This window comes from Salmo trutta, chromosome 5 (genome assembly GCF_901001165.1).
Source record: "Salmo trutta chromosome 5, fSalTru1.1, whole genome shotgun sequence".
Taxonomy (NCBI): Eukaryota; Metazoa; Chordata; class Actinopteri; order Salmoniformes; family Salmonidae; genus Salmo; species Salmo trutta.
The window spans coordinates 19,583,734-19,600,213 of record NC_042961.1 but is presented as its reverse complement, the minus strand read 5'-3'; the positions used below and the strand labels follow the sequence as shown (position 1 = coordinate 19,600,213).

The window sequence follows — 16,480 nt, the reverse complement described above, 5'->3', positions numbered from 1 at the left end:
TACTCTGTATTGGTTTGACACAGACAAGATCCATTTCTATCCTGGATGGGTGGATGGACTAGCACACACTTACATGAAAATGAAAAAACTGACCACTTATGTTGAAATGTAATTTTAATGAAATACTTCTCAGATTGTTTCAATAATAACAAAGCTATGATGATCTACTAACATTCAAACAAACACTTGATCGTTTAAGTCATGGTTTTATTTATTATATGGTCATGCAAAAATCCAGCATCCAAATGAAAACGGAGTATAGTCATATGTACCCTTAGTATATGATTACAATGCAGTAAATTTACCTTTTTTTATTTTATTTTTAAACGTGATATCACTTAATTTCAATATTTGAGACGGAGACATTTTCATTGACCTTGAGGATGCAAGTAACATATAGATTTCCATTTCTTAATCAAGTAAACACAGACAGTGAAAAATATTACCAGAAAGTAGACATGCATATTTCTTTCTCTTGTAAAACTGCATATATAGTTGTTAAAGTGTGTGGCTTTTAATGTATTTTTCAGTATTTTGTTTTTGTAAGTATATCAAGGCTCTCTTCCTGTCCTGCTAGCTAGTTAGGTAGGCTATAGTATAATCCAAGGTTAACTATCCTTCCCTCAATAACTATTTCTCTCCTCTTCTTCCCTTTGAATTCTTTTGAAGAGTTGACGTAAACCACATGGTTGTTCTCATTCCCATGGCTGTGTGATCACCGACGCAATGAATGGAAGCATCAGGCCCAGTGGGAGAGAGAGAGAGGCCAGTGCCCACAGCACAAAGTCAGGAAAAACTATTTGAGCCAAAAAAAACATCACACAGTTCAGTACTGTATACATTGCATTATGGTGCAAAAGGGGAACAGTTTCATGGCATGGCAGATATGTCACAACGCGCAGTAGGGTGGTGCGGGGGGGCAGGTGTGAGCCATGATATGAACACAGAGCACAGGTTTTGTTTTAACGTGTTTCATTCAACATGTTTTGATATCATTTTTTATGACCAAGAGTCTCATCGGTAGGTTCTTGTCTTTTCGGTGCCCGGCCTTCCACAGGTTCTATGGAACTCCAGTACTATGGAGCTGCTTAGCACAGACATGAAGGGGGTAACAGCCAGCTTCACCCCTCTGGCAGTACAAAGTCACAAGTTGCTACAACACAGTGAAAAACAGTGTTCCAATGTTTTACCATTATCACAAAGATATGTTTTTAAAGGGAGATTGTTTTTAGTGTGTATTTTTGTGTCTCATAACAAACATATAAACGCAACAATTTCTAAGATTTTACTGAGTTACAGTTCATAGAAGGAAATCAATCAATTCAAATAAATAAATTAGGCTCTAATCTATGGATTTCACATGACCGGGCAAGGGCACAGCCATGGGTGTGCCTGGGAGAGCATAGACCCACCCACTGGAAGCCATGCCCAGCCAATCAGAGTGTTCTTTCCCCACAAAAGGGCTTTATTACAGACAAAAATACCCCCCCCCCCCCCCCCCCCGTTAATGGTAAAGCATTGGAACACTCCTCAGCAGCAACCCCCTCGATCCCTTAGGTGAAGAAGCCGGATGTGGAGGGCTGGCGTGGTTACAAGTGGTCTGCGGTTGTGAGGCCGGTTGGATGTACTACCAAAGTCTCTAAAATGATGTTATGCTAGCGAAATTAACATTACATTTTCTGGCAACAGCTCTGGTGGACATTCCTGCAGTCAGCATGCCCAATGTTCCCTTCTAGCATGCTCCCTCAACATTGTGTTATGTGACAAAACTGCACATTTTAAAGTGACCGTTTATTGTCCCCAGCACAAGGTGCACCTGTGTAAGGATCATGCTGTTTAATCACCTGTCAGGTGGATGGATTATCTTGGCAAAGGAGAAATGCTCACTAACAGGGATGTAATCAAATTTGTGCTCAAAATTTGATATTTAAGCTTTTTGTGTGTATGGAACATTTCTGGGGTCTTTATTTCAGCTCATGAAACATGGGACCAACACTGTACATGTTGTGTTTATATTTTTGTTCAGTGTATATATATTCGAATAGAATTTGCATTGGGAGTGCACTGTGTTTGTGTTGATTCCACATATGTGTATTGTGGGAATTGGGTTGGAGAGGGGAGGCTTGGGTGTGATTGGCTAGCTGCCAGAGCCCCAACCCCCACCTCAACTGCCTCCCCATATTTACAGCTCCAATCTCAAAAAGAAATGGATTATTCATAATAATACCAACAGTACAAACACTAACATCTAGAACAGTTACAACTGAAACCAGGATAAAGGGACCAATCCATTGATTGCCTTAAGCGTGGCCCCCAGATCCACCTCCCGGCCCATCCCCAGCCAGCTGTTCGACATGCCACCACCAGCCACTGGCCAACTCAACACCCCACTTTACAGCATTTTCATTTTCACATGCTTTTAGTGCCAATGACTTTACAGAGAGGTATGGCAAGCGAAGACGGACAATATACAATGTTCGAGAACAGGACAGGGACCAGAACAAGAGACAGGCAAAGGGTGATATCACACTGAGTGGCGCTAATAGAAAGCTGATTAGCAGGGTCGCTAACTACAGAAACACAGGTAGAGACCCCAGGAGTAAGTGAGCTTAACCTGAAGTTGCAGAAACGTTCATCCGGGGAGTGAACAGAACAGCATTGAGTCTCAAGTTTGTGCAACAGTACCGGCCATTTTAGATTTTATTACATGTTTCCATATTTCCCAAAAAATGTTTTATCAAACCAGAGTAGAAAACAATAGGAAGGAGAGGTGTACGAGCATTCAGAGTTTGTGGTTTTGGGGTCTCAGTAGAGAATAGTAGGAGTGGGCTTGATTGTGTCGTGTGCCCTCTAGTGGCCAAAAGGAAGAAGGCAAACTCGGCACACTGAACCAATGGTAGTGTTCTGCAACTTCAGGTTATGCTGGTCAGGAGAATGTGGCCTGGAGCTGGAGGAGCAGGCTGGTCTACATACCCAAAGGGCACAGCACAGTGACCTGGATTTTGGGCCTTGTGTGAGCATGCATGTGTGCATATACACTGGGGATCTCAAAGCGCAAAAGAGCCTGAAAAGGGAGCTATAGGGACATGAGAACACACCTTCACTCTCACACACGCATCCAAACCCTGAAAGTAAAGTCTTTCTCCTTATAAATATGTATGTATACATTACTATATTAAATAAAGTCCCCATAAAAAAAAAAATCTTCACACACAAAATACTTTCAAATACAGCATCATTCAGGGGATAAAAATGAAGAGGTCCACAATAACACATCAGAATACTAAAAGAAAGAGTCCCTTCTGCAACGCACCCGACCCATAAAAAGATAACATCTACATTAAAACAATGTCTTCAATTTTGATATTACTGTAAGTAATATCAAAATGGTTCAATTCGTATCGTGGCAGTTCAGCACTATAACGCGTTTGAAATTTAAAGGCAATGTGCTCACGTTCGTGGAGACTGCATTCACGGCAAACGCTGCATCGGTCAGCTCAATCAGAAATATGACCTTTAAATTTCAATCGCGCCATAGCGCTGAACGGGCGATACGGATTGAATCAAGCTTTTCCTTTTTCAGAAATGTTCCCTTCTAGCATTTGTTTGCATCCAACAAAAGAAATAATTAGATATGTTAACTGTGAAACAAACAAAACAAAAAAACAACCACCACAAAAATTAGGGTGTGCTCCTTTTTCTATTTTGTTTTATAGAAAATTCACATTTATTTTCTTTAATCATTACTACCATACCTGCTGATTAAATGTGAAGGTTTTTTGATAATTTTTTACATATGTTAATACTTTAAACACCTTTCAAAACTGCAAAAAATATGGATCCATGGAAAAATAACAAGACAGCGCCCCCCTGTGGGCGTCAGAAGCATGCACTGTCCGGAGGGCAGGGCTTCGGCCACAGCCGGCCCCCAACATATAGCTAGGGTTGGACTGGATTGGTGGTGGTGTTGTCAGTCGGTCGGCTTTAAAATATTTTATTTTGTTATATTTTCCCCTTAGATTTTAAACTTCCAAGCGGTCTCTTCTGGCAGGGCTCTTGGCGCCAATCCGACCACTGAGAAAATGCTCCAATCGGCTTCAGAATTCAGGCAAAGCTGAGAGAAAGGGAGAGAGAGTGGTAGGGAGGGCACAGGACAGCCTGTCAAGAGTGTGTATATTTCCAAACTATTCCTGAGTTTACATAACTTTATACACTGAGTATACAAAACATTAAGAACACCTGCTCTTTCCATGACAGACTGACCAGGTGAATTCAGGTGAAAGCTATGATCCCTTATTGATGTCACTTGTTAAATCCACTTCAATCAGTGTAGATGAAGGGGAGGAGACAGGTTAAAGAAGGATTTTTAAGCCTTGAGGCAATTGAGACATGGATTGGGTATGTGTGCCATTCAGAGTGAATGGGTAAGACAAAATATTTAAGTGCCTTTGAATGGGGTATGGCAGTAGGTGGCAGGCGCACCAGTTTGTGTCAAGAACTGAAATGTTGCTGGGATTTTCACACTCAACAGTTTCCCGTGTATATCAAGAATGGTCCACCACCCAAAGGACATCCAGCCAACTTGACACAACTGTGGGAAGCACTGGAGTCAATATGGGCCAGCATCCCTGGGGAATGCTTTCGACACCTTGGGGGGGGGGGGCAACTCAATATTACTCAGTACATACAGCACGTAGACCTCTTTGCAACAGGTGGCACATAAGATCACACATACAGTGCCTTCGGAAAGTATTCAAACCCCTTGACTTTATTAATCCATTTTAGAATAAGGCTGTAAAGTAACAAAATGTGGAAAAAGTCAAGGGGTCTGAATACTTTCCAAAGGTACTGTACATCAACACAAATATATGTACAGTATCAGCACATGTATGTGAGGGAGAGCACAGACAGACCCTAGAGTAAAGCTCTCTGCAGTCAGCACCTGTGTCTGATAAAAGGTTCACTGGAGAGGTGCGGCAGGCGCGCCTGAACAGTGGAAATGCACGTTGAGCCACTTGGCATCGCGGCGGTGCCACACACGGGTCTCTTCTGACTGGCAGGAGCGCGGGCGTCCCTGGCTGTCGATGTACTGGGTCAGGCGGATGTAGGCGATGCAGGCCGCGTCCTCCCCGATCAGGTGCACATGGGGGTTCAGGATGGTGGTGTGGACCGGCTTACTGTTCTTACTCAACACTACATGGGAGACAGGGACACACAGTCATCAAGTTACATGAGTTGGTGTTTAAATGGACTTCGTCCTTGATTAGAATCAAATAGAGAAAGACCTACCAGGCCTTTAGGGTAAAATTGTGTGCTCAGTGACTTACCTGGTAAATAAATACCAAAAATACCACAATGAACACATTAACAGGGTAGTTCCATGATTAGTGCCTTTAAAGTCTCATATTGTTTACATTTATATAAAACACTAAATTCAACAGTTGGATCACATACATATATGCTTCAACAAAATGAAACCATGTCAAAATTCCAGTAGCAGTGTGTTTTCATTCAAATACGTTTTGCTTTCTCTTTGTCCAAATCTAGGAAGATTTTAACCCACTTAATGCCACCATTTTGTAAAGCCCTAATCATTAGTGATTCATTTACATTTGGCCCTCAGGTGTAAGGTCAACCCTGTAACATGAACTGAACTCTCGTTTTAATACATTTTGTTTTTTACAGTTGATCTGGTTCTACTCTTTTTGGCCATTTTCTGGTCTTTGTATTGGAAAACTGAGCGCGTTGAGCATAGCACGCCAACTGTGTTACCCATAGATAGGCTAGACATTTTTTAACAAGTAAAAATTCCCCCTCCGTGTTGCACACAAGCTTACATTCCCCCTGTCACAAGGGGAGTTGGGCCTGATTTAAGGTAACATCTTTAACCCTGTCACTTTAATGGCCACTTTTATAGTCTTTTTTTACCTCTTGAGATGGTAAGACATGTTTTATGAACTTGAAATTGTGCTCTTTACGACAAAATAAGGTGAAAGTTATTTTTGACCAAATTACACTACCCAAAAGCCACCATTTGTGGAATGACAATGTCTAGTTCCCTGTTGATAAGAGATGCTTACAGTTCTCAAAGTAGAACTTGTGGAAGTCCATGCCCTCCACCAGGTTTCCCAAAGCCTCGGGTTCAAACGAGGTTAGTCCGGGGTCACAGATTCTCCTGGAGGAGAAATCAGACACATCATCATCTTAGGTACCAAATGAACAGGGCCTACTCTAGTAACGACCAGGGAAATCAGCAGGGTTAGGGTTATTCAGTTTTAAACCAGGAGGTATGAAATGTATGCGCGTACACAATCTGTATGTAAACTCACGTGTAAGCCTCGAAGTCTCCGTTGTTGATGGCCTCAATCAGCTGCTCAGTAATCTTGATGATCTCCTGTTTGCGTGCTGAAATCCGGTGAACGATAGAAAGATGGCCAGATGGGATTAGAGAGACTCTAAGAGTGCTCCGGTCAGAAATACTTGAAGATCAGCATGCAGACCCCCTCCCACCCATGCTTCACCTAGCTCACTAGCCCTTTCCTGTATGGTACTGATTGCAGACTGCACTCACAATGCCATCAATGCCTATTGTTGTTTGGTTGTACAAAGACACAGCGGCACTACTGGGGACCACCAATCTCATAAAAACTACCCTAACAGGCCCCAACTCAGCTGCAGTCCAGCTCCCTTTCCATTCGAATAGTCTGCCCTACCCAAAGCACCTGGCAATGTTTGAGTTTTTGAACAGTTTCACTTCCCTGAATCTCAAGTGCATGGAAACAGTTTCTAATTCTCCTAGGTAACTTCAGATGTGCTGATGTTTTTGTTCTATAATTCCTGGTCTAAACCTCAACTATGTCTACAACTCCATCCTCAACACTCATCAGACAAGTGACACACAAACCAACTGGGCTCACTGAAATGTCATCTGGGAGGGTGACACACAGATAGCCCACTATGCCTGACAGCCTGCCAGCAGAGTTGAGAAATTCCACACAGCACACAATCCAGTTTATATATATACAAAGTACCAGTCAAAAGTTTGGACACATATACTCATATTTGAGATTCTTCAAAGTAGCCACCCTTTGCCTTGATGACAGCTTTGCACACTCTTGGCATTCTCTCAACCAGCTTCATGAGGAATGCTTTTCCAACAGTCTTGAAGGAGTTCCCACATATGCTGAGCACTTGTTGGCTGCTTTTCCTTCACTCTACGGTCAAACTCATCCAAAACCATCTCAATTGGGTTGAGGTCAGGTGATTGTGGAGGCCAGGTCATCTGATGTAACACTCCTTCTTGCTCAAATAGCCCTTACACAGCCTGGAGGTGTGTTTTGGGTCATTGTCCTGTTGAAAAACAAATGATAGTCCCACTAAGCGCAAACCAGATGGGATGGCGTATTGCAGCAGAATGCTGTGGTAGCCATGCTGGTTAAGTGTGCCTTGAATTCTAAATAAATCACTGACAGTCACCAGCAAAGCACCATCACACCTCCTCCATGCTTCACGGTGGGAACCACACCGATCATCCATTCACCTACTCTGGGTCTCACAAAGACACAGCGGTTGGAACCAAAAATCTCAAATTTGGACTCATCAGACCAAAGGACAGATTTCCACCGGTCTAATGTCCATTGCTCGTGTTTCTTGGCCCAAACAAGTCTTTTATTATTATTGGTGTCCTTTAATATTGGCTTCTTTGCAGCAATTCAACCATGAAGGCCTGATTCATGCAGTCTCCTCTGAACAGTTGCTGTTGAGATGTGTCTGTTACTTGAACTCCGTGAAGCATTTATTTGGGCTGCAATCTGAGGTGCAGTTAACTCTAATGAACTTATCCTCTGCAGCAGAGGTAACTCTGGGTCTTCCTTTCCTGTGGTGGTCCTCATGAGAGCCAGTTTCATCATAGCGCTTGATAGTTTTTGCGACTACACTGACATTTTCCTGATTGACTGACCATGTTTTAAAATAATGATAGACTGTCGTTTCTCTTTGCTGATTTGAGCTGTTCTTGCCATAATATGGACTTGGTCTTTTACCAGATAGGGCTATCTTCTGTATACAACTCCTACCTTGTCACAACACAACTGATTGGCTCAAACGGTTAAAATGAACTTTTAACAAGGCACACCTGTTAATTGAAATGCATTCCAGGTGAGTACTATCAACCTCATGAAGCTGGTTGAGAGAATGCCAAAGATGTCATCAAAGCAAATGGTGGTTACTTTAAAGAATATCAAATGTAAAATATATTCTGATTTGTTTAACACTTTTTTGGTTACTACATGATTCCATATGTGTTATTTCATAGTTTTAATATCTTCACTATTATTCTACAATGTATAAAATAGTAAAAATTAAGAAAAACCCTGGAATGGTACTATATATATAAAAACTGCGAGCAAACCTCTGTTTGTTCATATTCCCACAGGAATTATGAACTGGCAAAAAGCAGCTCAAGCCTGGCTTTATAGAAGCTGCCTCAGGGCTGTCTAACTTACTCAGCTGCACGGTGCTGCCCCCTGGGGCCACGGAGGGTGGCGCAGGCAGAGCTTGCTCTAAGTCAGGACAGGAGCTATGACCTGAACTTTTCCAATTAGCAAAAGTGTGCTTAGCATCGTCATGCAGTGGGGCAGCTGGAAGACAACATGACAACAGCAACAAAATGGCAACCATGTAAGCGATCAAATCAGACAAAAAAAACTGATAGGACAACAAGACCCGTTTTCTCAAACTGGAATAATGTGCACACAAATGGAAGTTGTTACATAGTCTGTATAAGTTAACATATAACTTCACACAGGTCTGAGAGGAGCACAATGCCCATATGCAATTGAGTTATATAAAGGATATGTTACATAAAAACCAAACTTAGAAGGACATCCGCACACTAATAACAACTTAGATATACCAATGTGCATAGCGTCACACAGACGGACAGAGGGGACACCAGTGAAGATGAAGACACTGGCCTCATGGCCAGCAGGGGGCAGCAGTCAAGCACTAAACCCAGTTACAGGCCAGAACAGAGGAGGATACTGCCTGAGTGAGGAAGTAGGAGAGTACAGACAGACAGAGACACCTCAGGGACAGGGGTGGCTGTTTAGTGAGCAGACGACCGGAGCAGGCCAGTCTAGGGGTGGATCTCAATTGATCTTAAAAGTCTACAATGCCTTCATCTCTTCAGAGACCTGATGAGGGATTTGCTGCTGTCTGACCAGTAGGAAAAGGAGAGAATGCCTTTAGGCTTATTGAAATCCAGCCTGTGTCTAGTCCAGCTTGTTGTCTGTCTACGGTCTGCTCAGCTGCCAGGCTGGGTGTCCGTGTCAGGGCCATGGGGAGAGATAAATCAATTAAAAGGCCAGTGAGCCTCAGAAGGTCAGCATTATTTATTCTCTCTGTCAGAGAAAGGAGGGGAAGAGAAAAAGAGGAAGACGTAATGTGGGGAGAGGAACGGAGAGAGATGCAGAAGCTACATGTACGACACAGGGTCCCAGATACAGGTTCTCACTTCAATGAGTAGGGAAAGCCACCAGTAAACGCATGTCAGTGCAAAACAGTGTCTACACACAGCACGTGAGCACAGCATGGTAACGTTTCTGACATAGCAAAGCGGATACGGGACATGCTTTTGGCAAGGTCTGAGAGGGACTGGAACAGGCTGAGTGATAGATAGGACAGCTGAGTAGCGTTAGTCTGATGAGCTGACACAGAGCTAAGCAGGAGATGTGAGACACACATTTTAAAATGTCACACACTGAGACGCAGGAGTCCCACTCACTCCAATCACTCAGCAGCAATCTGGAAACTTTTAATGGTGAAATATTTTTGGTATTACATTTTTATGGATCCCTAAATCACTGTCCGTGTCCGAATACCCGTACTTGCGTTCTAAATAGTAGGAATTTTGGATATGCATGTATGTGAAATCTTTTCAAATTAAATATGCTTTAAATGTTAGGATTTCATACTTATTTTCCAAATGGCCAGAATCTACGCAATTGCGCATTAGATTACGCATTCAGTAGGATGAGCCTAGTATGCTGACATTTGTTGCATTTGCTTTTACTAAAACAGTATGTTCTAAATAGTATGTACTATTAGTACACAGTATGTTCTAAATAGTATGTACTATTAGTACACAGTATGCAGTTTAAATAGATAGTAGGCAAGCCAGATTTTGGACTCAGCCATTGGCTAATGACTGTCCAAATTAATATTGTCTTAGTATGCATTTGTCTGGAATACTTTTGATAAAAATGATTGGTGATTGTAATAATTAGTTCCTTTTTTTGTGGGTGGGCAAGTGAAATTCATGTGCACAAACAAACAGAAGATCCTGCAGCTAATATAACTCTATTGAAGATAGTGAGGGGGACCTTGTACAGTATTGTCCCATTCGAGACAGTCTTCAGCTGGATACAATCCGTATCGCCGAAGGTCTAGTACTGTAGCGTGCTTGAAATGTAAAGGTTATTTCCGATTCAGCCGAAATATGCAGCGTTTACCATAAATGCAGTCTCCGCTAAAGTGGGAACATTGCCGTTAAATGTCAATCGGGCTACAACACGGAACTACAGCACTAAGGCTTGAATCTAGACCCTAATATTAATGGAGGAACAGTATTATTGGGACAGTATGGATGGGGACAGTATTATGGGGACAGTCTTAGGGAGACAGTATTATGGGGACAGTCTTAGGGAGACAGTATTATGGGGACAGTATTATGGGGACAGTCTTAGGGTGACAGTATTATTGGGACAGTATGATGGGGACAGTCTTAGGGAGACAGTAATATTGGGACAGTATGATGTGGATATTCTTAGTGAGACAGTATTATTGGGACAGTATTATGGGGACAGTCTTAGGGTGACAGTATTATTGGGACAGTATGATGGGAGAAAGTATTATTGGGACAGTATTATGGGGACAGTCTTAGGGTGACAGTATTATTGGGAAAGTATGATGGGGACAGTCTTAGGGAGACAGTATTATTGGGACAGTATGATGGGGACAGTCTTAGGGAGACAGTATTATTGGGACAGTATGATGGGGACAGTCTTAGGGAGACAGTATTATTTGGACAGTATGATGGGGACAGTATTATGGGGACAGTATTATGGGGACAGTCTTAGGGAGACAGTATTATGGGGACAGTCTTAGGGAGACAGTATTATGGGGACAGTCTTAGGGAGACAGTATTATTGGGACAGTATGATGGGGACAGTCTTAGGGAGACAGTATTATTTGGACAGTATTATGGGGACAGTCTTATGGGGACAGTCTTAGGGAGACAGTATTATTTGGACAGTATTATGGGGACAGTATTATTTGGACAGTATGATGGGGACAGTATGATGGGGACAGTCTTAGGGAGACAGTATGATGGGGACAGTATTATGGGGACAGTCTTAGGGAGACAGTATTATGGGGACAGTATTATTGGGACAGTATGATGGGGACAGTCTTAGGGAGACAGTATTATTTGGACAGTCTTATGGGGACAGTCTTAGGGAGACAGTATTATGGGGACAGTATTATGGGGACAGTCTTAGGGAGACAGTATTATTTGGACAGTCTTATGGGGACAGTCTTAGGGAGACAGTATTATTTGGACAGTATGATGGGGACAGTATTATGGGGACAGTCTTATGGGGACAGTCTTAGGGAGACAGTATTATTTGGACAGTATGATGGGGACAGTCTTATGGGGACAGTATTATTTGGACAGTATGATGGGGACAGTATTATGGGGACAGTCTTATTTGGACAGTATGATGGGGACAGTCTTATGGGGACAGTCTTAGGGAGACAGTATTATTTGGACAGTCTTAGGGAGACAGTATTATGGGGACAGTCTTATGGGGACAGTCTTAGGGAGACAGTATTATTTGGACAGTATGATGGGGACAGTCTTATGGGGACAGTATTATTTGGACAGTATGATGGGGACAGTCTTATGGGGACAGTCTTATGGGGACAGTCTTATTTGGACAGTATGATGGGGACAGTATTATGGGGACAGTCTTAGGGAGACAGTATTAAGGGGACAGTATTAAGGGGACAGTCTTAGGGAGACAGTATTATTGGGACAGTATGATGGGGACAGTCTTAGGGAGACAATATTAAGGGGACAGTCTTAGGGAGACAGTATTATGGGGACAGTATTATGGGGACAGTATTATGGGGACAGACAGCCTCAGGGGAACAATATTATGGAAACAATATAAATGAGTTTATAAATGTATAAATGACAATATAAATGAGGGAAAGGACAGAAAGGTCAGAGTTGCGAGGAGAGGGGTGGTACTGCTGCTGACTTACAGGCGGGTGGGCAGTGAGGGGGCTGAGCCTGGGTCTGTTCCTCACTGGCACTGCACTGGCTGACCATTGCGCTGTCCGCGCTAGACCCGCATGCAGACACTGCCCCCACCGCAACACACACACACACGCCAGAGAGAGACACAGGAGGATCAGACACAGTTCTGTACACTACTATTTTACCAAGAGAAAACAGTACAACCCCAACCCGACCATACACTAGCAAAACCCGCCACACGTTACATATCCCACTACCTCCGTACACAGAGACACACAGGGAGGGGTGTGTGAGTCTCCATCACAACTAGCCAGAGAAACATGGGAGTGAGACCACACTGTACACACACATCACAAATCAGAAGTCACCACAGTGTTACATGTTCAATATCTGACACGCAACGTTAACTCCCTATTTTACATTCCAGCTGTGCCGATCTCCTCGGAGGAGAGTGTGTGTAGCCACTCGGCCTGCACTCAGTATCCACGTCCCAACCGCAGCTCTCCACAGCACTCTTTTTGAGACGACATCAGTGCTGAGAGCCACGCAGACCCATACTGTCATACAGCCCCACTGTGGAGGAGACAAGAGGGTTCCAGTCTGTCACTCCAACTTTCTGCCAATGCTTCTCTGTTCTCTCCTACAACATACTGTAAACTGCAGTGCCTTCAGAAAGTACTCACACCCCTTAACCTTCTCCACATTTTGTCGTGTTACAAAGTGGGATGTAAAGTAAGGATTTAATTGTCATCTTTTTGTCAACGATCTACATAAAATACTCTGTAGTGTCAAAGAGGAATAAAAATTCTAATGTTGGTTAAAAAAAAAGTAAAACATGAAAAATCAACCGCCCGAGTCAATACATGTTAGAATCACTACAGAACAAAAAGAAGTTGATGCTGGCTTGTAAATAATGCCTTAACAGCCTTTGTGCAAACAAACTTTCAGAAGTAATCAAAGCACTCTCATGTAGTGGAAACATGAAAAAGCCTTTAATGTATTACGGCTTATGCGTGGCAAGAATGAAAGAAACACTGAATGCAACACCACAAAATAAATGCAATATCATAAAAGTAAAAAACTGTGTACACATGATCCCGTTACCAAATGTATGTAAGAATGGAGAATAAAAAAATTAAGAACAAAAAAATAAATAAACCCCGAACCAATTTACTTTGGGACCCCCGAAACCAAGAGGCAGCCACGGCTAAGGAACATCATGAAACGTAAATAGAGCATCATTGAAAGTGATCCTACTCTGTGCGATGTGTTCACTGAACTCCCAGCATTCTCTTACAGGATAAGTTGGTGCGCAGCGACCTCATCCTAGTAACTAAGGCCAGTTGGCTCCCCGAGCCCACAAGCAACTTCCCATGTGGTAAGTGCAATCACTGCCATCACACTGTAAAAACAAATAAGTTCAGGGACACTTGTGGACTAAAACCAATCAAGTGCAATCCTTTGTCAACTGTAAAACTACCTATGTGGTGTACAGGCTGGAGTGACCATGTGAGAGCTTTTACATAGGACGTACTAAGAAAAGGCTCAAGGACAGGGTGTCTGAACATGCATACGCTATAAGGACTGCTAACAACAAATATCATATGGCTAAACATTACAGACAGGTTGGCCATGGCAGCCCAAACTCTCTGAAAGCCATGACCATTGAAGTGGTTCCCAGTTCTAGCAGGGGGGGTGATCGTCTCAAACACCTCCTACAACGCTAAATGTTCTGGATCTTTAAACTAAGGGTCACTGTATTGCCAGGTCTGAATGAGGAAATTGATTATTCACCCTTCCTGTAAGAGATATATGGTTTACAAAATGTTTTTGTTATAAAAAAAATGTGTTCTCCATTCTTAAATTTGGTAACATGAGCACATGTGTACACAGTTTGTTTTTTCCTTTTATGATATTGCACTTATTTTGTTGTGTTTTATTTATTTATTGTGTTTATCTTTGTATCTTAAATGTGTTTTTTTCCCTCAAGGTTTTTGGTATGGTAATGAATTGAATCACAGCTGGCCAGGCTCCTACTACATCAACAGCGAGAAGCGCTGGGAGGCTGGGACCCTGTCCCTGACCCGCACCATGCTGCGCTTCACGTCAGACCTGAGCAAAAAGAACATGGTTGGCTTCCGCCTCACCAGGATCATGGAGATCAAGATGGAGTCGTCCAGCTTCATATTCAGCACTCTAACTGTGTTGGAGCAGGGGAATCTCAAGCACTGGTTTGGCTCACTGAAGCCCAACCGGTTGGTGGTCTACAATGTCCTGGAGCATTTCTGGAGGGAGAGGTTGTTGTCCCCTGCTACTGAAGTCCAGGGGGCAGAGGCACAGCCCACCAAGGGGAGGGAGCTGATTAACCTGGTGGCGGGGGCTCAAAGACGGCTAGAGGACACAGGGAATGTCCTCCACCACCAAGGAGAGCAGTTTGATAACGTCATGCATGGCCTGGACAAGATCGACTCTGATCTGGGCGTGGCAGACAAGTAAGGAGGATTTTGATATTGTATTCTACCTCTGGGCCTTGTCATGTAACTGTTTTATTATTTTTATGTTTTCAAATATTGTACGGGGGACCAGTATGGGGAAAAAATGTATGAAATGTATGCATTCACTACTGTAAATCGCTCTGGATAAGAGCGTCTGCTAAATGACTAAAATGTTTAAAAAAAATGAATCACTTCCTGTGAGAGCTACACCGGTTTGTTCACCACTATTCTTTGTCACCCTGATAAAGTGTTGTAGCCGCAACACGTCTGTGTTTTGTTATTCTCGCCATGCATAAGCCATAAAACATTAAAGGCTTTAAAATGTTTCCACTACATGAGTGTGCTTTGATTACTTCTGGAAGTTTGTTTGCACAAAGGCTTTTTTAGCATAGTTTACTATCCAGCGTCAACTTATTTTTGTACTGTAGTATTTTATCCCATGATCAAAGAGCACCTCATGGATTAACTATACTGAACAAAAATATAAACGCAACATCCAACAATTTCAACGATTTTACTGACTTACAGTTCATATAAGGAAATCAGTCAATTGAAATAAATTCATTCGGCCCTAATCTATGGATTTCACATGACTGGGCAGGGGCGCACAGAAATTAACATTAAATGCAGTCAGCATTCCAATTACACACTCCCTCAAAACGTGAGACATCTGTGGCATTGTGTTCGGTGACAAAACTGCACATTTTAGAGTGGCCTTTTATTGTCCCCAGCACAAGGTGCACCTGTGTAATGTTCATGCTGTTTAATCAGCTTCTTGGTATGCCACACCTGTCAGGTGGATGGATTATCTTGGCAAAGGAGAAATGCTCACTAACAGGGATGTAAACTAATTTGTGTATAACATTTCAGTGAAATAAGCTTTTTGTGCGTATGGAACATTTCTGGGATCTTTTATTTCACCTCATGAAACATGGCACCAACACCTTACATGTTGTGTTTTTATATTTTTGTTCAGTATATAAGCTCTCCTCTCCTATGTTAAAATCACCGTTGGCAGCGATTAAAGCGACAGAGTCTTTGAGTAAATCCCTAAGAGCTTTTCACACCTGAATTTTGCAACATTTGCCCATTTATTATTTTCAAAATTCTTCAAGCTCTGTCAAATTGGTTGTTGATAATTGCTAAACAACCATTTTCATGTCTTGCCATACATTTCCAAGCAGATTTCAGTAAAAATTCTAGCTTGGCCACTCAGGAACATTCACTGTCCTCTTGTAAAGCAACTCCAGTGTAAATTTGGCCTTGTGTTTTAGGTTATTGCTCTGCTGAAAGGTGAATTAATCTCCCAGTGTCTGGTGGAAAGCAGACTGAACCAGGTTTTCCTCTAGGATTTTGCCTGAGCTTAGTTCCATTCCTTTTATTTTTTTATCCTGAAAAACTTCCCAGTCCTTAATGATTACAAGCATACCCGTAACATGACGCAGACACCACTACATGTTGTATTGGATTTGCCTCAGATATAACACTTTTGTATTCAGGACAAAAAGTGAATTGCTTTGCCACATTTTTTGCAGTATTACTTTAGTGCCTCGTTGCAACCAGGATGAATGTTTCGGAATATTTTATTCAGTACACGCTTCCTTCTTTTCACGCTGTCAATTAGGTTAGTATTGTGGAGTCCATCTTCAGTTTTCTCTTATGA

At 42.5% G+C, this 16,480-nt stretch overlaps 1 protein-coding gene and 1 pseudogene across 21 annotated transcripts in view; one reads left to right on the top strand and one right to left on the bottom strand.

The window, feature by feature from the left end:
• Positions 1-2,406: 2,406 nt before the first annotated feature.
• camk2g2 (calcium/calmodulin-dependent protein kinase (CaM kinase) II gamma 2) overlaps positions 2,407-16,480 on the bottom strand; it is a 106,994-nt gene continuing 92,920 nt past the window's right edge. For 10 of the 21 annotated variants that reach the window (XM_029752828.1, XM_029752826.1, XM_029752827.1 and 7 more), the window contains 4 exons: positions 6,330-6,405; positions 6,081-6,175; positions 4,943-5,193; positions 2,407-4,114 (listed from right to left, as the gene is read on the bottom strand). In XM_029752828.1, coding sequence (XP_029608688.1) covers positions 4,961-5,193; positions 6,081-6,175; positions 6,330-6,405 — 404 coding nt within the window. In that variant the 3' untranslated portion in view covers positions 2,407-4,114; positions 4,943-4,960. Of the gene's footprint in view, positions 4,115-4,942; positions 5,194-6,080; positions 6,176-6,329; positions 6,406-8,504; positions 8,640-12,327; positions 12,427-16,480 lie in introns of all 21 variants that reach the window. The other 11 variants (XM_029752816.1, XM_029752815.1, XM_029752819.1 and 8 more) reach the window with 2 other exon arrangements.
• LOC115193806 (synaptosomal-associated protein 47 pseudogene) lies at positions 14,179-14,930 on the top strand (annotated as a pseudogene).